The 21229-nt window shown below is 41.2% G+C and overlaps 1 protein-coding gene across 7 annotated transcripts in view; it reads right to left on the bottom strand.

Annotated features, from left to right (window-relative positions):
• Window positions 1-21229, bottom strand: part of si:dkeyp-72e1.9 (syntaxin-binding protein 4) — a 90075-nt gene that overhangs the window by 1274 nt on the left and 67572 nt on the right. For 4 of the 7 annotated variants that reach the window (XM_037090260.1, XM_037090266.1, XM_037090263.1 and 1 more), the window contains exons 9-20: window positions 19673-19779; window positions 18689-18830; window positions 18084-18156; window positions 10589-10677; window positions 7691-7787; window positions 6830-6957; window positions 6544-6636; window positions 6061-6126; window positions 5751-5948; window positions 1932-2048; window positions 882-931; window positions 650-780 (exon numbers count right to left, since the gene is read on the bottom strand). In XM_037090260.1, the coding sequence (XP_036946155.1) occupies window positions 650-780; window positions 882-931; window positions 1932-2048; window positions 5751-5948; window positions 6061-6126; window positions 6544-6636; window positions 6830-6957; window positions 7691-7787; window positions 10589-10677; window positions 18084-18156; window positions 18689-18830; window positions 19673-19779 (1291 nt within the window). The remainder of the gene's footprint in view (window positions 1-649; window positions 781-881; window positions 932-1931; window positions 2049-5750; window positions 5949-6060; window positions 6127-6543; window positions 6637-6829; window positions 6958-7690; window positions 7788-10588; window positions 10678-18083; window positions 18157-18688; window positions 18831-19672; window positions 19780-21229) is intronic. The other 3 variants (XM_037090261.1, XM_037090265.1, XM_037090262.1) reach the window with 2 other exon arrangements.

Below are 21229 nucleotides of genomic sequence, written 5' to 3'. Positions count from 1 at the left end.
CATTTAAGTACATTTTGCTGGAGGGAAGGGTTGTCTTGCACATGACATTTATTTGGATGAGTTCATATTGTTTGTATTGTTTTCAGGTATTTAAAAGACTATTAGCAGCTATCTTTTGAAGTTTGAGTTGGGCAATAAATCCCCTCAGTTAGGTTTAGCTAAAGTTGTTGTTTTGGATTATAATATTATGTGCTGCCCCTAAGCAAAAATAACAACGTTTTAGGGAGTCCCTCATTCACTCAGGTATTAACCTCTGTGATTTTGTCTGGAGAGTGAAATCAGTCCTGAAACTCTGATCCAGGAAAATTTGCTATTTTTTGTCTCTACTATCAGTGCAGACGTTATAATAAATAATATAAATTGTTTCATTTGCATTGTGTTTATTTCATGCATGACTGGGACGTAATCAACGTGGTAGCCCACTGCAGGATCCGGAGCCTCATACTATCGAGCTCGACCGGTGGTTCTTTAACTGACACTGACACAACAAAGTTACATGCTGGGCGAATAAGCAACTGTTATTCATTACACCTGTGTCAAATCTGAGTATTGTGGACATTTAAACTCCGCCTGACTTTCCCTCGACTTGAGGGGCTCAGGGGATATTTAGTGAATCTGTCGCAGCTGTAGTGTGGTGTGTCTGCTGTACCCTGGTCATCAGCAGTGGGGGCGCAGCCTCCCGACACCAGCTCTTTGGCCTCCGCAGCCAGTTGGAAGGCAGGATCAGGAAGTGGTGAAGGGGTGTCAGGGCTGTCGGTGGCTGAAGAGGATCTGTTGCTACTGATAGACACGTCACACACACATACACAAGTAGTTACATCGGGACTCTAATAATTAACTAATAATGCGATGCTGAGCAGTTGACGTTAAGAGTCTCTTACCTGCCTTCTCCTCCAAACAGGCTGGGCGTTGTCAGCACTTTGTGGACGTTCTGAGGACAGAGACAAGGTAAGACAAGACAGTGTTATCTTATGTAATAACACCAATACAGGCGTCAGGTCTCAAGGAACGTCAAGGACACAAAGAGAGAGAGGCTGAGAGGCAGATGAGGATCCCTATAAGTTTGACCTGACCCATCTGGGGGTCTAACCACTCATGAAAAGACTGGTCCGTAAGTGGAACATGTGATTTTGGGGCAAATACAAATTTTCTCATACTTTGAATTTTTGTAAAAAACTGACTACCTTCATTTCTGTGTTTTCTTTCTGTCTGTGCCACTGCCGTGATCAGCTGTAGAGAGAAGTCTCATTTTTCACATCCCTAAAGGCCTCTACACTCAATAATCACACTAAACAAAAGACTGTGACTGTCACACCATGTCTCCTTTTTTATCTGATCTGTGTCGTTCAGCCACTGGAGGGCAGACTGGCTCCACAGCAGTGCAGGAGACTGGTAACACCAGGATGTTTGTATCTTTAACCGGCTATCTGCTCAATCTGTGGCCCACACTGCATGGATCATGAGATGTGACAGAACGCATGTCATGGAGTCAGTTCCCATTTACTGACAGTCTTACAGGCTTATTAAGCGATCGGTTACTTTGATCAAACTCTGCTGCAAACCTTTAAGATTCATTAGAAGAACAGTACATATGACCCTATCAAGCTTCTGGCACAGACACTGTGCTGTAGTCATGTCAGTCCTGAATCTGAAACATCTGCCATTCCTTAAACCAAAAAATAATGCAGTTGTCTGAGACCATTATTGTGGATTATTCCACATTTGGATACAAACATGATACTTGTTTGTAGGATCAGCTAGTTGTTCATTGGCTCCATGTCATTAGATTTGCTGACATTAAGAACAATACAGAATATCACCTCATCAGTATCCTTTATGAACTAAACAAACACGATGGTTTTGAGTCTCTACATTGGACACAGAACACCTCAGCGACCACAGACAGACGTTAGTGTGGATTAAAGTTGTACCTGTGCGAAGCCCAGCAGCTTCTTGTTGGAGATCTCCAGATGTTTCCTGCTCAGCTCAGACTTCTTCAGCTGGCAGTCTATGGTCGTCAGCCTCCTGTTCAGCTCCTGCACCTCGTCCTGTCAGATACACACCAGGCAAATCCAGTCAATCATTTTCTGTCATTTTTTTTTCTCTAGAAACACCGGAACAGCTGCTGACAATGTGGTTCAGAAGGACGTTTACCCGACAGACGGATCTAACTGTGAAAAATACTGTGAACTTGGTCCGTGCATTCTTGAGATAATCCACTGGGATTTTAAACGCTTTAATTTTCTTAAGAAGTAGAAGAATATCCTCAACCCATAAAGTAACACTTAATCCTCCCGTTTATCTGAAAAAATTAAAAATCTCCATATTTGGAGAGACGTGGTTTTCCCTGGACAGCAACAATATACTTTTAAGTTTCTTAAATACAGAATCCAATCCGCTCTTCCAAGTTCTTTTCAATTCACCTGCACAGAAAAACACTTCTGCAATCACTCTGACTGAAGCAAGCTTGCTTTATTGATCTTCTGAGTAGCTTGAGAAAACAGAAAACAAGTATTTCTTGAGACTTTTTATTATAATTTTGTTTAAAGGGCATTATTTCTAAATATTCATTACAAGCTAAATTTGGATTCACAAATAACACCAACAGTGATTTCTATGGAGATTAAACTCTACTTGATTAACAAATATTGTCAAGTTTTCTGAAACTGTGATTGAGAAGAGCCTGAAACTTAATTGAATTGAACTTGCCTACAATAAGGGCTTTCTGCCACTAGGGGGCTCTCTATCAAAACAAAACAAATGGCGTTTGGCAAGTGTTGTTTTGGAAGGTCCAAGTGGAGAAAGCAGGCTCAGCCGCTGCTGCTGCTCAGAGTCGGTCAGTGAGTCAGGTGCAGAGCCAGATCTTGCGGAGGAATAAACACCCGGAGTCTGATCAGATTCTGCTCTGATCTGTTTACTGACAGAAGAAGAGCTCAGAGATGACTTTTTCACCCTTGGGATTAAAAGGTGGTTTTATCTCCACTTCTGTTTATTAACCTGACTGCAGCAGTGATCCACAGAGGTGACCTCCACTGTCAGCGTTTATGGTCTGTAATGTTGACTGCTGACTGGAGCTGGAGGGGAAATATAGTCTATGTCGTAAACACAACTTTACAGAGAGAAGAGGGAAACAGAAGGGAGGGAACCAGAGTCTCTGCTGAGTGCTGAGTGTAATCGGAGGTTCACCTGAATTCACACACTTGGTGTGTACTGTTGCTCGCTATTGATATCTTAAAGCTAGCGCACAGTAAAGCAATCTGGATCTGAGCGTCCTGGAGCCAAACTGTCTTCACTGGTGATGCACACACCATTAAACAACCACCACTGCTGATGGGAATCTGTCTAATGTGACTCTGGCACAAACGCTCACAGATGAGGTAAAGTTTTACATGTTTATTGTGGTTGAGATTAATTTTCCTGTCCCAGAAGTAGAGACTAGCAACCACATCAAACACACTGTGACTCAAAGCAAACCTTCTCTGGTTTGAACACTGTTGGAAACATTAATAATGTAAGTACACAACTCAGGTTATTCAAAATATATCACATAGGTTATAGGAATATAGGAATTCCTATATATTATACATTTAATTGAATATATGCAGGCATTTCTTTCTGAACTTGAGCACAATCAATCATGTCATATCATGATCACCTCACATGATTACTGACCTGACTGGACCTTACTATCATCATCATCATTATTAGTAGTAGTAGTAGTATTAGATCTGAGGTTTGAGGAAAGGTATTACCAATATTTATTCAGGTGAGTGGGTTGAATAGACACAATGAAGGGGGTGGAAAGGAAAGAATGAAAGATAAAAGAGAGGAAAAAGGAGTAGGAGGAAGGTTTTGGTTGATCAGACATCACTTTAAACCCATCTAACCCTTAGATCATGTGCTCAGCAGCTGTCACATTTTTGGGGGTCCTCAGAGGAGGATGGTGAAGAGGTTTCACTGTCCTCATTTCTGTTATTCTCCCAACATCTTTGTCACTGGATGTTGTGTTGTCCCACAGCTGAATCCTGTGAGGCTGTGAGCCAGAGGATTTACTACCTGAGATGAAAAGCCACAGGTAGGGAAGCATTAAGCTCAAGAGCCAGAGGAAATAAATATTAAGCCTCCTTTTCATCAGAGAGGAGCTGCGGGTGGGAAACACAGGCAGAGCTCTACGGCTCAGTCAGCGCTGCTGCTGGAAATGCAGCTTGATGTGTTTCACAGAGACGGGGCGACAAAAGCAGGCGGCACACTGACGGTGCTGCAGGGCCTCCAGCTTGTGACATGGGAGGATGGAGGGAAAACAGAGGAAAGGAAAAGCTTGGCTCGATGTTTTTAAAATTCCACGTGATGTCATGTGCAGTGAGAGGGTTCATGCCTGCACATTGACTGGCTCTGGGCTTGAGTCTGTTCCAGCTAGAGAGGCTAGTTAGGGTTCTTATACACAGCTGCTTCTGCTGTTTCCGTCCTATCTGCAGGACAGTGATATTACAGTAAATAATAATGATAGTCAAACATAAACAATATAATAAAAAGGTAAGAAATAGAAATAGACCTGTTATTTTTAGTGTGTTGTTTTTATTATCTGCTTTTTAACCTGTAAAGTGTCTTTGTGTACCCTGAAAAACGTATTATTATTATTATTATTATTATTATTATTATTATTATTATTATTATTATTATTATTATACATAATATGTACAAATATAAACCATGTAATTATACAGAGTGTGGCTATTGTTATTAATAAATAATGAATACGGGTCTGAATACAGGTGCTCAGAATGATGCCATCCAATAGAAACACAGCACATTATGTAAGAAGTGTGTGTAATGAATTGTGCAGAGATGTGGAAGGCAGACAGGGGGGTGGCTGTATATATGCTGTAGCTGTGCATCATGAGGTTATGACAGAGTTTAACCCTAACCCTACACATACACACAAGCACCATTTTGTGTCTTCCTCGACCTGAATATGATGTCATTTCCACCTGCTCTGGTGTATCTGTATCTGGTTATCTGAGACGGGGAGGAAAAACACAGCATGATGCAGGTGTCACACACTGCAACCAGCCAGACCACATCTGGAGATGGTCTGCCTTGCGACACACCTTCTCATTCAATGGTTTTTCTTTAATGCTAATTTTATTGTTGTGTTATTTATATTAAGACATCAAAACTATGAAGGAACACATATGGACTTATGCAGTAAACAAAACAGAATACGCTTTATATTTCATGTTCTTCAAAGTAGCCACCTTTTGCTTTGGTGACAGCTTTGCACACTCTTGGTATTCTGTCAGTCAGATTCATGAGGTGGTAACAGCAAATATAGCAATATTTTTGACTAAATACATCAGTGTCAGTATTCTGAAAATATTGTAGGGATGGATGTTGTTTTTATTTGTTGATCACTTGTTTGAATGTTAAATCCAAATCAAAGGTAAGATGAGATGTACCACTGATTGATTCCCCCAGAGGAGAAGTTCATTTTGACACAGCAGCACTACAGTGTGCAAACAATAGGTAGCCGCGTGAGGTAGGAACTGACTAAGAGAAAAATAAAATAGATTATATAGATGTATATAGCTGTGCAGCATATGTCATTAACTGTAAGTGGTGTATGATATGAAACTACTAACTAAAGCACTCAAACAGCAGTATAAACATGACATGTTGTCTCTCTGAAATGTATTAGAGCAGAGGGAGAAAATATAAAAACTGAAATAATTCAATAGATGCTTGAGTCTCACCTTCGCAGCCTCGACCCCTCGCGCTTGCCTCTTGCTGGCCAGCTGGTTCTTCAGGTCTCTGATCTCAGCCTCCAGCAGCTGGATCACCTCCTCGTAGTCCTGCTCGGCACTGCTGGCCTGCCGCTGCCCTGCCTCTGCCTCGGCCACCTGCAGGCGACTTTTCAGACGGATGTTCTCCTCCACAGTCAGGCATGCTTTCTGGAAAGGACAACATGATGTTCTGTGGTAAATGCATTCCTGTGTAGCTACAAGTTGGACATTTAACAAAAAGAACTTTCACTTCCGCACGCTGTCCTGGCTCATCTCTCACCTCTGAGGTCTTCTGCAGCTCCTCCTCCAGGGTTTTCTTGCTGTGCTCCATGTCCTTCAGCATCACCTGCCAAGAGAGGCAGCAGATGAAGCCCAGGAGGGTTTTACAGCTGCAATCACCAGGTCAGTGGGTCTGAGCCTTCTGTGGCTCAGTCCAACCAGACAGCACAACAGAGGGAGCACTGCTCCCGCCCTACTTTGATTTCTTTTAGTTACTGCAGACATGTGTCTGTTATTTTTAAACTGAACGTTGGCTCAATGCCACATTGTGCTTTGCTCAGTCTCATAAGCTGCTTTTACTCTGACAAAAAAGTTTACTATTTACTACTATGTTTACCAGAAATACTATTTCTGGTAAACATTTCATTTCAATTCTACAATTCCTTCACTACATAGTCGATCCATTCTTGGTGGCAGAATACAACTTTCCCACTTGGGATTCATATAGCGTCCAGTCATTGTACATCAGTGAGTGCATGTTCACCTTGAGCTGCTTCATCTGGGTTTGCAGCTGCTTCACCTCCGTCTGAAACTGCTCCATCTCTTCACTGCTGTAGCTGCATTCTGATTCATATGTCTGCAGACAGACAGACAGACATGTTAAGAAAGTTATGTTTATTACTTGTGTTTTCTATCTGTCCCAATTCTTCATGATCAGATGGAGGGGTGTTAATAGGAAACAGTCACACACACATGCATTCACGCACACAAACAAACACACACACATACACGATGAGTGCTGGATGGGAGAGGCTGTGAGGACTGCTTACAGGAGAGTGGAAGGCTGATGTGTCCATCAAACTGGCTGCTTCGTGATAGGAAAACATGAAGGGACCCGCCCCTAAACCCAACTCCTCCAGGTTCTCCTGGAAGGTGCTGCGGGTGGCCTCCACGAAGTCTGAGAGTCGACACACAAGCACAGAGCGATATAGTTCACCGGTGGTGACACAAGTTGACCTTGGCCACCAGAACACTACAGTAAATAATACATTTAAATGGATAAGTGATAGTGGACATATATACACATTTAGACATACAAATTATTATCAAGTTTACCTTTCTTATACTACTAGTTTCTGTGCACTTTTTAAAATGTACTTCAATCTTTATTTATCTAAAATGGATAAAACCAGCGAGCCATGCTAAGCAGGTAATCATGACACCAAGCCATCTGAGAAGAGGTGTGTGGAGGGATTTTGGGAAAAATGTGGCATCTAAGTGAGGCTGTTTGTTGACTGTTAGATGTAAATGCTGTAACTGTCATTTTGAACTGAACGTCTTTTCATATAATAGTTCAGGATATACATTAACACCATATTCCCCTTCCCCAAGTCATTTTCCCTACAACAACATTTCATCATTATGTGGTTAAAGAGAGTCACAGGTACGGTCTATTAAATATAGTCACAGAAATGCTGCATTTTGTCTGCCTGCCTGGCAACAAACAGACAGAGCGGCCTTGTGGTTACACAATGTGACATAACACACTAGTGACACAAGCAGTCGCTGACATGCAGCCGTCACACGGGCCTGTGATTTGACAGGGTTTCAACACCGATATTTCACCTTGCTGTTGACACAACTCGAAGTGTGTGTGTGTGTGCGTGCGTGCGTGTCTACATGTGCTTCACCTCCATATGCCACTGTGCCTTGTGGGTCAGTGGTCAGACTCTGCCTCAACTTCTTCCTCTTCTCTTCTGTGACGTCCAGCCCGAGAAAGGTCAAAGCCTGAGAGACACGTGAACAGAGACAGACATAAAGACGAGGCAGGGACACACTTTTACCTTGTAGCATGGAGCCACTGCAGCATCACTTAGTTAGGGGAACTAACTCTGCAGAAAGTGCAGTGGTATTGTACAAATTACAGTCTTTACAATCTATCAAAAGTTGTTCCAACTTAATATATTTATACACATGATTTGAATATATTTGTTTCTGTGATCTCTGCCTTAGTTTTAGATGTAGACACGCTTTTTTGTTAGCTCTGTCGATTTTTAATTTCCGGATTTTACTACTAACTAATGACGAGTCATTTTACTGTCACATCCTTGAATTCATTCTATAAATCGTTCAAGTTTTATTTCAAGTTAGGTTTGTCAGACATTCTCCCTAAGTGGGGTTTTTTGAGCTGTTAAAGAGGACCTGCATCGTCTAGACCCCAAACAAAACTTATGGTTAAAGCATCCTAAAAATGATCTTTACCTGGAAGTGGAGTTTAGGAATGTTTAAACCACCAACGCAATAACAATAAGAGACCTACACACTCTAGAGGTCAAATATTGTAGGCTGACCTTTACACACTATGCTTAACAAAGCAGTCATGGCCATCATTTGTCTAAACCATACACAACCTCAACAAGTTTGAGATGCAGTGATGTGCTTAGTCCACCCTCCAATTTAATGATAGAGTATTGTACTCTGCTCAATATTTAAAACTGTTCTTTTCTCTTTCCAGACTTCTTTCATTAGCTTTTGTCCGTTGTGACATTTCCTCACCTATTAAAGTAGCTCTCAAGGCTAAAAATATCCATAATCCAGCTCATTCTGTCTCTTTTGCAAAGGAGCCAACAGATCAAGAGAGAATTGTGCCTGTATTCAACATTTAAACTATCTGTCTCTCTAATCCCATTAATGAATTGGTAGATTAGGGTCATCCTATGGCTAAGCGAGATCCGGACAAAATTAAAAATCAAAGCTGAGTAACAGTCAAAAAAGTGTGCAGAGGGCAGAGACAGAGAGCCAGAGAAGAAGGCAGAGGAAAACAGTGCCCATCAGCAGAGAGATGTGAAGCTGAAGGGCAGGGTGAGAGGGGGAGAATGTGCTGATAGGGTAAAATGAATGTACAAATGAAGAGCCCAAGTGTGATAGAGCAAGCACCGAGAAACTGCGAGTGTGAGATCAATAATTTGATGAGGAGAGAGCTCGGGGGTGGACTGAAAAAGTGCTACAACTGTAAAAGAAGGGGGGGAAAAAAAAAAAGAAAAATTGCGAGTTAATCAGACTGAAAATAATCTGTGTAAATTTGCTTCATGGAGTTTCTTTAGAAACCTGAATAAATGAGTGTAGAGACATGGTGAATTCAGAGAGCTCTGAATGTTTGATTATCATGACAACTATGTGAATCATAATCCACTGCCTTCACAGATCACCAGATCTCAAGCCAGCTGAAAAAAAAACACTCCACCAACATCATCAAAGCACCAAATGAAGGAATATCTTTTGGGAGAATGTTGGTCATCCAAGTGGCAACCTCTACGGCTATTTAGATGACGCCGATGTGGAAGTAATTCTAAGTGCTGTATTGTAGGCAAGTGAGAGCATTTTGGTTTCTTGAAGACATTTCACCTCCCATCCAAGAGGTTTCTTCAGTTCTAACTAACTGGAGGGGAGTTGCAGGCTTTTAAACTCTGTGTGGGAGTGTCCTTACCGAGTCTTTAGGGCCACCTGTGGATCGGGATGTTGACCCAATTGGTCCATCAATGAATGGCACAAAACAGGAGGACCAACTCCACAGTTCAAGATGCTGCTCTCCACTTACAAGTGAAGGAGGACAGTTTCACGACCATTCACACCTGGGCTCACCTAGCCCCAGCAACCCACATGGAGGCCAGTTGGGTCAACAAGTGGCCCTCATGACTCTGAAACTAAGAGCTCAGTCGTGTCCGTAACATTGCTGCAAGGACACTCCCACACAGGTTTAAAAAGCCTGCAACTCCCCTCCTGTTAGTTAGAGCTGAAGAAGCCTCTTGATTGAGAGGTGAAACATCTTCAAGAAAATGAAACACATGCAGTAGACTAGGATGCAGCACAATTACCAGACAATGACCTGGATGACTGAGAACCTTCATCAACAACCTGGAAGTACCATGAAGTGCAGTTCCAAAAGCCAGTCAATTGCTATAAAACACATTGTTAAACTGTCCAACTCTGCAGCTGAAATAAGCGTGTTTACAGACTGGTATATTGTTTGAATTTTATCAAAGCTTAAAATAATGCATTTAGGGGTGTGGTCGCTCTCGGGGACAGCATTTGCTGAGCCTCACTTCAGCTTATGTCAGTCACTGATTGTAATCTCCCTGCAGTTTTTGTGGTGAAGTTGCCCTTTGGAGAAATTTCAATATCAGGAAATTCCGGTATATCATTACATCCCTACTCATTAGGTGTAAATGTGTAAATGTATGTTCAGTGTGTTACTATGAGATGACACATACTTGACAGGGTTATAAACAGTGGCTGCTTCAGACATGGTTGCTTTGAAGTACTGATGACACAAATGATCAAATTGTATTGTTAATCTGTAGTGTTAAGTTCATTCCTTTATTCAATTTTATTTTATCACCACCATGGTATAATCCAATAAATCAATTCAAATGTGTTTTCTTTTGCTCTACAGTTGATGTATGAGCTATCATGTAAAGGTGTTGATATAAATCACAAAGGAAACACGTCAGCTTTGGTCAGGGGACCAAATATTATATATTTAGGGGAATGACTCTGAAAAACCTCTCTGACCACAGGACAGGACTCACCAAGTCCAACTTGTCTGATTTCAGGCGTATGTATGGGTCCAGTGTGATCTTAGGTTTGGCCACCACTGGGGACATCTGGCTGGTTGTACCTGGAGAAAGATGAAGAAAAAGGGAGAAATGTGGTTGATTCTTGTCGGAGACAAGGGGGGGAAAACACTGACCAACTGTATGAGAAAAACAATCCCTTGTATAAAAAATATAAGTAAATAGGTTATGGGCCTTTAAACAGAAGGAAGAGAGTCTGCAAGGCAAGTACCCCTCGTAAACAACAGGAGGAGAAATATCATTGGATAATCTGTAATATCAGAGTGGATGGACAAATATTCTCATCGGATTTGCTCAAAGTGTTGTGGTGTTGAGGGAGGTGTGTGTGTGTGTGTGTGTGTGTGTGTGTGTGTGTGTGTGTGTGTGTGTGTGTGTGTGTGTGTGTGTGTGCGCGTGAGTGTGTGTATGAGTGTGTTTGGGTGGAGGGATCAAAAGCAGATGATTAAAAAGAGGGGAGTAGAGAAAGGTGGATGATTATATAGATGAGAGTGAGGGAAAACAGTGAGAGAGGGGAGGGCAGACAGCCAATGCATAATATTAATTTGATGAGTTTGTCCGTCCCAGATTTGTGAGTCTGCTCTGTTGTGGCAATGGCAACCTTTCGTCTGTGAGCCTGCACACTCCCCTGTTACTAGATGAGCTGATTTCACTGACTGTGCTACTGCTCCTCCTCACACCACCCAAAAGATTTGCGTCCCCGCCACCACCACCTCTAACTGACAGCCCTGCTATCGTGACAACAGCCATGCTCTAGACACCGGTTAGACCAATATAGTGCTCCTTATTAGACAGTTTGCTGTCAGGAAACAAAATAGAAGGTATCAAACCCATGTGCTACAATTGTGATAATTTATTTAGGATAAGCCAAGTCAACCGTGATTGTGATTGTGATTGTGACTATGTCATCCCAAGTGTTCCAATAATGCTCCAGTAACGGTAAATAAGATTTTAAGTTTGTGGAATTATGTTTTGACATAATATCGAACTCTTTGATTGTATGACACTTTGCAGACCCATGAAAAAAACTCTGCATGAGAACTTTTATAGATGTGTTCAAAAGATCTGTGGTTGTAGAATGTCAAAACAAAAGTAGTGCCCAAATGATTTCAACAGTGAGGTCACACCAAGACAAGGAAGAAGGAAGGGATTATGTGAATTAGGGCCGTACAATTAATAGAACGATTATCAGAAGGGCATAATGGCCAAGTGCAATACCCAGATCTCACAGGCTGCAAAATGTGTGACAAACAGATTCTAATGAAGTACTGAACTGCTGCAGAGATGTCCTGGCCTACAAATCTAGTTCTCCGGCTAGAAGAAAACATGTTTGTCTGCTACAGAGCCCAACAAATGTAACATCCTCAAGATTCTAACAATTCAAATAAAAACTGTAATGCAAAAATGATACTTTCCAATAACTGTGAATCAGCCAGCAATCATAATGTTTTGTTGTACTTTTATCATATTGTGTCGTCCAAATGTGACAGTTTTTCACCCTGAAGTTACACTTGGACACATACACTGAGGGCACAAGTATGAATTTTGCCATGAAGGAACGACAACCACAAAAAAGAAAAAAAGAAAAAAAAAAGAAAACAAACCAAAAAAAAAAGCAGACATCCTTGTCAATAACTCTGTGATCGTGGAAATATGTAAATCATCTGTGCAATATTTTTTTGTTTTTAAAGACATGTCAGATGAACACAGGTAGCCTGTGAATGTATAATGAAACACAGTAAGACCCCCAGATAAAAGAGATTATAGTTGCATGCAAATAGGTAGTTATATACATTGACAAAGCTAGATTTATCTCCCTAACAGGATTGAAGGCCGTCAGTGACCTGTCCCCCCTGCTGTGCTTTGGGACAGGTCAGACCTCATTCAGAACAGCGCTGTGGCGATAAAACTAGTCCTCACATGCGTTTTGAGTGTGGGTAGGGTATTCAGACTGTGGCGGTGTGGACTGCAGGGGGGTCCCAATTAAAAGTCAAAACAACGATCAACTCTTGAAAAAAAATGCAACCGAAAGTCAAGCTGAGGTGGTTAATCACATAAGCCGGTGATCAGACTGTCTGATCTTTGAGGATATACTATAAATATAACCTGTTACTACAATACTTATAATGGAAATTTTTTAGTGATTTCTTATAAGCACTGGATGACATATTCGCTATCAGATTCTGTCATACAATATAGGATAAAACAAGTTACATGTACAAACAGCCAGTGGTCTGCCAAACTGCTTCCAGTTTCTATTATGAGGCCTGGTGCCAGCATCCTGCTGCCAGGAGACTGCATGAGCAGGGGAGGAGAAGTTCATCTAAACCTTGTTGTTGAAAGAAAAATCCTCTCTGGGGGAAGTTTTGCTCCAAAGCCAAGAGCAGGAAACTGGGCGCTATCCAGGTGGAGTACACAGACCAACACTGCCTAAGGGGAAGGTCAGCTGACTCAAGAAGACAAGTGCGCTTAAATGTTTGTAGGTGTGTACAACCCAGTGAGCTGAGGAGGCTTACGTTAAAGCATGCGTGCCAACCAGAAGCAGGAATAACTAGTTAAGTGAAACTATACAACTCAAAGATCATTGGCCATTAGACTAGGGAGGGTCTTACCTAATATAGTCCATGTACAGTATGCAAAGGGTCTCCTGACATTGGCATCTTGTAATTGATGCAAAGAAGGTAAAAATGAGCAAAAACTGTCCCTACAAGTGAATACTGCTACTGAAGGTGCTTAGGTGCTTTGGGGTTGGTGGTTACTTTTGTCGATGGGTTGAACTTTTGTCTCTCTTGGTTCATCTGCAGAAGGCTTGCCAATTCTAACTTCACTTCTTGTAACAGCCATGGAGCCATTATCAATAGCAAGAGGATCACACTGTTCGTTTTGTGGTAATAAGACAGGGGACATGGAGCATCTATAACATTGTAAGCTGATAATACCATCACGTTTCTATCAGATCTCAGACCATCAACGCCATGCCTTTAAAATGTGATCACTTTTTGGTCAGTTTAATTGAATCTGTGGTTTTAAAGTGATCAAAGGTAAATCACCTATACGTTTTCTAAATGAACAAGAGCAAAGCTCCAATGATTTGCCAGACATCTGTTACATCAACCAAATGACATGTTCAGTGGGGCTCTGCCCCGGTTACACAGTGAATTACTGCTCTCAAAGAGCTTAATTCTGTGTGCTGTTCCTTTAAAGAAACTATTCATCCTTTGCGGAAAACACTGAAGTTGTCATGCATGAAGTACATTAATACCTGTGCAACTCACTAGTGTAGCCTTCAATTTTCCCAGTAAACACTTAAGCCCAGCTAAAAGTGACATGGGACCTTCAACATGACTAGCTAAGGCCATAACTTGCTGTCTCCCTATGAGGACAACAACTAAATATAGTTTGACGAGAGGAAAGCAAATTTCAAGGTGCCACCGAGTACCTACAACATGGACATCTAGAGCACAAGTCTAACAACCTAAAATGCCTGCACAGGACATCTAAGAAAATGAACATATGGGACATAAACAGTTCAAAGGCATATATGGAAACAAACTCTTTTATTTTATTTGACATATTTCATAATTTCATAATTATGTATTATTTATTTGAATGTCATTCTTTGTCTTTAAAAAAAAAACTGTAACTATTTATCTATTTTCAACTTAAATGTATGAAAACAGTTGTATGTTCAATAAATTGACATGAAAAGAACAAGTCTCCACCCTTGCTTTTCATGATATTGAAAATCAGCCAATCAATCAATCAGCATTTATTTGTATACTCCCAATTCACAACAAAATTCATCTCATGACAATTTCTGAATTGAGCAGTTTGAAACCATACTCCTTGATTCATTTATTCACAAAGAGCCAACATTTCCCATATAATACAGAAATAATTTGACAAGAATCTATGTACTTCTTTCATAAAAAATAATATAAAGCCGTATTTGTATCTGCTCACCTCACCACAAACTGCTGACATCTGTCATGGCTAGCAACTGGCTTAACCAATAAGAGCCTGACGGGGAGCTAAATGGTCACAGCACCTAGGAAATAACCTTGACTCCTGTAATCCAGCCCAATAGGATTGGGACAGGCTGTCGGGTTGGCTTTGAGCGTGGGCCCATGTGCGACCCTCAACATTAGAGCTGATTAGAGAGACTGTAAAGCAGAACAGTTTTACAATCTTTCAGTTTCATCATCAATCACTCTTTTACAACAAACTGTTTTTTTTTTTAGTGTTTTAAGTCTATAGATTCTTCAGCAAAATGATGATATTTTCATGTGAGCTGCACCCCAGGAAACCGTTTTTTTACTAACACACTGACTGTCAGCAGGAAATCCCTGACCTGAGCTGACACTATCAGGACACTTTAATCAGATACGTTTTGTTATGTTGATTGAATTACTTTAAGCGCCCTGTGCAACACGGCCCGAGCCAGTTCAAGCCACCGAAACACTAGACAACGACAAAAACCAAATGATAACACGACAAATCATAATTTACACATCCAACAGACCAATGACTGTGGCAGCTGCAGTGTCTGTGGGATCGTGGCAGAGCAGTGGCAGGGAGGCCCTGTTTGCTAACTAACTCCTAACTAGCCTAAAGACACCCTTGCAGCTATAAATGAAGACCGATCAGAGGCAGAGTGGGGCCTGTCTTCTGAGAAATCTTCCTGAGCAGTACTATTGCACATTCTCCTCTTCAAACAGAACAACACAATGACAAGGACGGATGGTAAAATGCATTTATGCTGATTCCCCTTGTTAGATCCAAGAGCTTTACGAGCAAAATAAACAGGTGTTATGTGAGATATCGTCACAGTCCCATGACAGTATTGCAAGAATTTTCATCAAAATATCACAAAATTTGGTATGTTGTTCCATGCAATCTACTACTATATGTAGTTTTTGAAAATACAAAATCAGAACTATGTATAAAATGTTGTATATCTGTTGGTATATCTCACATCAAGATCTTTTCAGTCAGCTTTTCCTTTTGCAATCAAGCAATCCAGCTTGTTATCCTCATATTTCACATCTCTGCCTGACATTAGAAGCTCCAGCCCACATTAACTTTAACTGCCTGTTTCTGACGGTTGTTATTATAATCATTTTTGGTGTCAGCCAGGCAGCAGTTACTGTCTTCCTGTTATTATCATTATGATATAAGGGCAAGAGGGGAAAAGCTATGCGTAGGAAGTAGGCAGAAATTTGGGAAAAAGTATGTCTCTTGGAATCTGTAAGACATTTAAATGCTGCAACTGTATCAGCGTGAGCTCATGAGTTTCAGAAACACCAAGGATGAATTATCTGATCCCTCACCACGGTTTACTGTCATGTAGTTTCTGGCTGTCTTCTTCTCCCCGACTGTTTTTCGGTTTTGCTAGTTAATTCTTGATTTTATTCTCTTTCCAGTACACACCAGTGCTGAAAACTGAACAATAATGGCTGTTAAGATGCAACCTTCGAACTCTCAGGTCCCCTACTGTGCTGTGGTTTCATCCTCCCCCCACCCCTCCTAATCCCCAATCTCTGTAAGAGAGCACATGTTCCCTGATTTAATTTTGAGATGAGCTAGGTTTATCTACTATGTGTCTGATTTCAGGGACTCCCAGGACAAACTAATAAAAATCTCAACTATGATTTGGCAGACGTTTAATAGTCCTTGGAAGAGGATTCTGTGGCATAAGTGCTTTGTAAAACTCTATTATACTGGTAAACAGAATGACAGAGACAGGTGGACAATGATGGTAAAGAGAATGAGACAGCGAGTTAGCGCTGTGACCAAGAGCAGCGATCATCACAAGGCGAACAACCAGTAAAACATTCAGAAAGTAATGGTGCAAAGATGTACGGTCATGGTCAAACTGTTACATCCACTTGTAAAGTACATGTATATCATGCCAGAACTGAGTTCCAATGACTTCTACAACTTAAATGTTTCGGTGATGGGTGGAAGTCTACTTCCTCAAAAAACAAAACAAAATGTGACCAATCTGCTGGCTCAAAAATATACATTCAACAAACTGAATGACCATTTTTGGTGATGTACAAGGTAGCATGAGTCAAATTAGCTGTGTAGAATGGCCTCTTAACTTCTTTTGAGTAATTCTGATGACTTTTCTGGGCCCATTTTAACACAGCTTGTTTGATACATCCATTGTGCCCCTTTTCCACTGGTCAAATATCCCACCCAGGCTTTGGTGTGCAATGGGAATGTGTAAACTCTGCATTTATATCTGGGTCAACTGACTCTGCAGTAGACACTGCTTTTTAATAAGTTTGCTCGGCTCGGCTTAGACCTAAAGTTAAGACCTCTCGACTTCCAGGCTATGAAAATACCTGCGTCTCCAACTGACCTTATTCCCACTTCCTGCATGCAGGGCAGCCCCCTGCATGCAGGAAGTGGGAATAAGGTCAATATGCGATTTTTAGCTGGTGTACCATATGTGTACCATATGTTTAAAAAACCTGAACAGACCTGCTAATTTTAGTGCAAAAGCAGTATTAGACTCAGCCACAAACACTACAATTTCTAAGGAGCTCAGCATTGATCTGATGGAACACATTATTGATTTGAACAAGTCAGGAAAGTCACTTGGAACCATTTCAAAGCAGTTACAGGTCCCAACATCAACTGTACAAACAACTGTTTGTAAGTATAAAGTGCTTGGCACAGTTTGTGTTACTGCCACGATCAGAAGACACAAACTATCACCTGCTGCTGAGAGAAAACTGGTCAGGATGGTCAACAGTCAACCAAAAACCACCAAAAAGTAAGTCTGTAATGAATTAGAAGCTGCTGGAAGACAGGTGACAGTGTCCACAGTCAGGTGTGTTTTACATCACCATGAGCTGAGAGGCTGCTGTACAAGAAAGAAGCTCTTGCTCCAGAAACACCTCAAAGCTTGACTGAAGTTTGCTGTTGGAAAACTGATTAAACAAAAAACTGAACTGTTTGGCCGTAATATGTTTGCAGGAGAGAAGGTGAAGCCTTTAACCCCCAAAACACCAAACCTACTGTCTGGCACGATGCTGGTAGTATTATGCTGTGGGGCTGTTTTGCTGTCAGTGGATCTGCTGCTCTAAAGAAAGTAGATGAAATAATGAAGAGGGAGGATTATCTCCAAATTCTTCAGGAAAAGCTAAAATCATCAGCAGAAGATTGGGTGCAGTTGGGTGTTCCAACAGGACAATGATCCCAAACACACATCAGAAGTGGTAAAAGAATGGCTAAACCAGGCTAGAACTGAGGTTATGGAATGGCCTTCCCAAAGTTGTCCTACGTTACATATGGCTTTATTGTTTGCTTATGAATGAAATGAGTCCCTGTAATGTCAGTACAACCAACACCACTGTGCACATCTGCACAGGTTTCAGCAGGCAGAGGAGCAAAACATGTGGGGCAAAAGACATTAAAAGAGTCTGTTTGGTAGGTGTTCTACCTGAAATATGAATGTCTGGTGGGCAGATGTCAGGAGAAGATGAGGACACGGGGGCTGGCTCCTCAGCACATATCTGAGAGGGGGGAAAATAACAAATAATCAGTGTATAATTGATGACACACAAACTGAATGATTAATATTAACACTGTCCAGTTTTTAGGTATCCAAAGTTGAGGTTTTGTAGTTGCTTTGCTGGGACAGGTCTGATTTCCAGGATGTCACATCTTTGAGATAATAGTGACCTGGTATTCCACTGGAAAATACAAAAAAATCACTCTCCAACAGCTGCATATTAAAGAACGGAGATCAGTGTGGAGGCTGGACAGTGCCACCAGAATAGTGTTAGACTTTTACTTTGTGAAATAAGAATGAATGCATAAATTGGTCTAATTAACCTGTTATTAATCTATAAATTCAATTTACAGTTAATCACTTCAATTAAAATGCATTTTTTATAAAGACTGACATGGAATTTCAGGATTGAAAGCAATTCAAATTCTATTTTTTCAAACTAAGTGATTATATGGTAAAATAAATTCTGATATAATGTCCAAAAAACCTTGACATATGTATGTTTTTAATGCATAAAACAAAGCATAACTGACCTCAGGTGATCTGATGTGGACTTTTAAACGTCCAGAGTTGTAGTTGTTACTGGCAGCCCGCTGGATCCCATTGTGCAGAGAAGTGCTGCTTGGAAAAAGTCCTTTGCCTGGGATGAAGGCTATCTCCACTGCACTCTCTTGACTGGAATCATAATAAATACAAATACACAGAGTCAGACATACAGTCATGGTCCAAATATAGCATTTAAACAGGGTCAAGGACTCATTCTATCCATGTTTTGACAGACAATACAAACAGCCAAAGTTAAAGAGAATAGCAGTGTGCCAAACCAATCACTTGTTAATTTTTTGGGCTAGTGCAGTTGTGTACATCGGTACATCAGGAGTGGGATGAAAGATGAAAGTGACGACCGAAAATGTGAACTCGAGCGACAGCGTTAGCAAGAAAGACGACCTTACGGGCAACAGCCCGAGGCTCAAAAGACACTGTTGAAAAGATGGGTCTGAGGAATCTGGTATTGTTGAGTTATTCTGGCTATTATAACTCCGACAACTAGCAGAGTAGTGGGCACTACAAACTGTGTAATACCACTAATCTTTTATACCTTCTGAGGCAGTGTCATCTTCTCTAGAGCACACACAATGCAAGACTTTACAGTCTAAGGTGGTCCCCCTAACACCACCAGTGCGATACAACAGACCACAGTGTCCTCCTTCTCCAGCGCCATGCCATACGTTAGAAAACTCAAGAGATATCACAAATGCAATAGCCCACTTTATTGCAAAATCAGAATTATGATTTTAGTTGAATATATTCTCATTCTTACAATTTATATGAAACACAGTTGTGTAATGTTCTACAGAACATTTGTCGAGTTCAGCTTCTAAAAGAAAACAGATAATACTTAAACCAAAATTAAACTATGAAATCTTCGAATCTTAGTAAGTGATAACATTTTTTCCCATATGGCTCAGCCCCAGTGTGTGGTGAATTAGCTATCTAGAACTCCATGCACCACCCACCTGAATTTGACTTTGTTCAGCATGCTCTTGGCCTCCTCGTGGGTCACACCTATCAACGACTCCTTGTTAATGGCAATGAGCTGATCTCCGGGCCTCAGACGTCCATCCTGCACAATAAGGAGACAGAGCTTTTAGTCATGCTGAGATGAAGATCCACATAGGTTCAGAATTGTCCATAACGGCTCAGTCTGTTAGACAATGAATCTTCTTGATTTACACTGTATTCCCACTGGTTGTGTGTGAGAATGTGATTTTCAGCCAGGCATTCAGGAATTAACATGTTGCTCGGCTAATGGCTACTCCAGTCTGGGGCATTGTTAGAATAATGCGGTTATTATCATTATTAATAGAAACCGGGGGAATGTTGAGCCTTGTTCAAAAGCCTGAAGTGACTCCAAAACCACAGAAACAACTTTTCTAATTTGGACAAGTGTAAGTTATGATAATTGTGATCATGATGGATGCTTAAGGAAGAGTAAGACTCTATAGTAACACTAGCAGCTCTGTGAGGCTGCAGTTAGGCAGAGTGATGCCTGGGCTAAATGTAAACATCAGCATACTAACATAACCATAATGATAACATGCTGAATGTATGATTGTACGAAACATTTTACTAAACTAAGACCGTGTTGATGCTCTTAACACAAAGTTAATGTGATGACCGAGGCGGTTGTCCACTCATTATCTCTACTGGTAAATGTAGCCATTAAAGATCATCCCCCTCACTAATCTATTTCCTATACAAATTCATTTCCCTGTTTAAAAGGGGCTTTGCCACCTTATGGCTACTCAGCACCATGAGGTCTGACCACTCTTCTACTGTGGGTAGTATCGATGGACTACAAAAACTTAAATACAAAGGTCTGGTGGATGATTTTGTGGGTCTTCTGTTGCAAATTCAATCATATGGTACTGAACAAAGGCAAGTGAGGAGGCTGATAGAGGACTTAAGCCTCCTCTAACCTCTGTTTCCATCCAGTGGGGGGGGGGGGGGGGGGGGGGAAAAAGTCGGTTGCTCCTATATAGACACCTCAGAGTACAACAGGCTACAGTGGGCTGGAAACACAGCCCGCTACCAGAAGACTTACAGCTGGCTCTATGTCCTGCAGAGGCTCAGAGGCTCCCACCTCTTCAACACAATGCTGCAGATGTTATGCCGGCTGACCAGCGCTTTCTTTCACGCTGCCTTGTGTAGGGATCTGACTAAAAACTTTGTATTTGTATTTGTATTGTATTTCTGGTTTATCAGGATGTACACACATGCTCACTTGGGTGGGCTCTGTGACAAAAAGTAAGTCTGTAATGAATTAGAAGCTGCTGGAAGACAGGTGACAGTGTCCACAGTCAGGTGTGTTTTATATCACCATGAGCTGAGAGGCTGCTGTACAAGAAAGAAGCTCTTGCTCCAGAAACACCTCAAAGCTTGACTGAAGTTTGCTGTTGGAAAACTGATTAAACAAAAAACTGAACTGTTTGGCAGTAATATGTTTGCAGGAGAGAAGGTGAAGCCTTTAACCCCCAAAACACCAAACCTACTGTCTGGCACGATGCTGGTAG

Source organism: Acanthopagrus latus, chromosome 23 (assembly GCF_904848185.1).
Source record: "Acanthopagrus latus isolate v.2019 chromosome 23, fAcaLat1.1, whole genome shotgun sequence".
NCBI lineage: Eukaryota > Metazoa > Chordata > Actinopteri > Spariformes > Sparidae > Acanthopagrus > Acanthopagrus latus.
The sequence above is the reverse complement of the archived record's forward strand: the minus strand, read 5'-3'. Positions and strand labels throughout refer to the sequence as shown.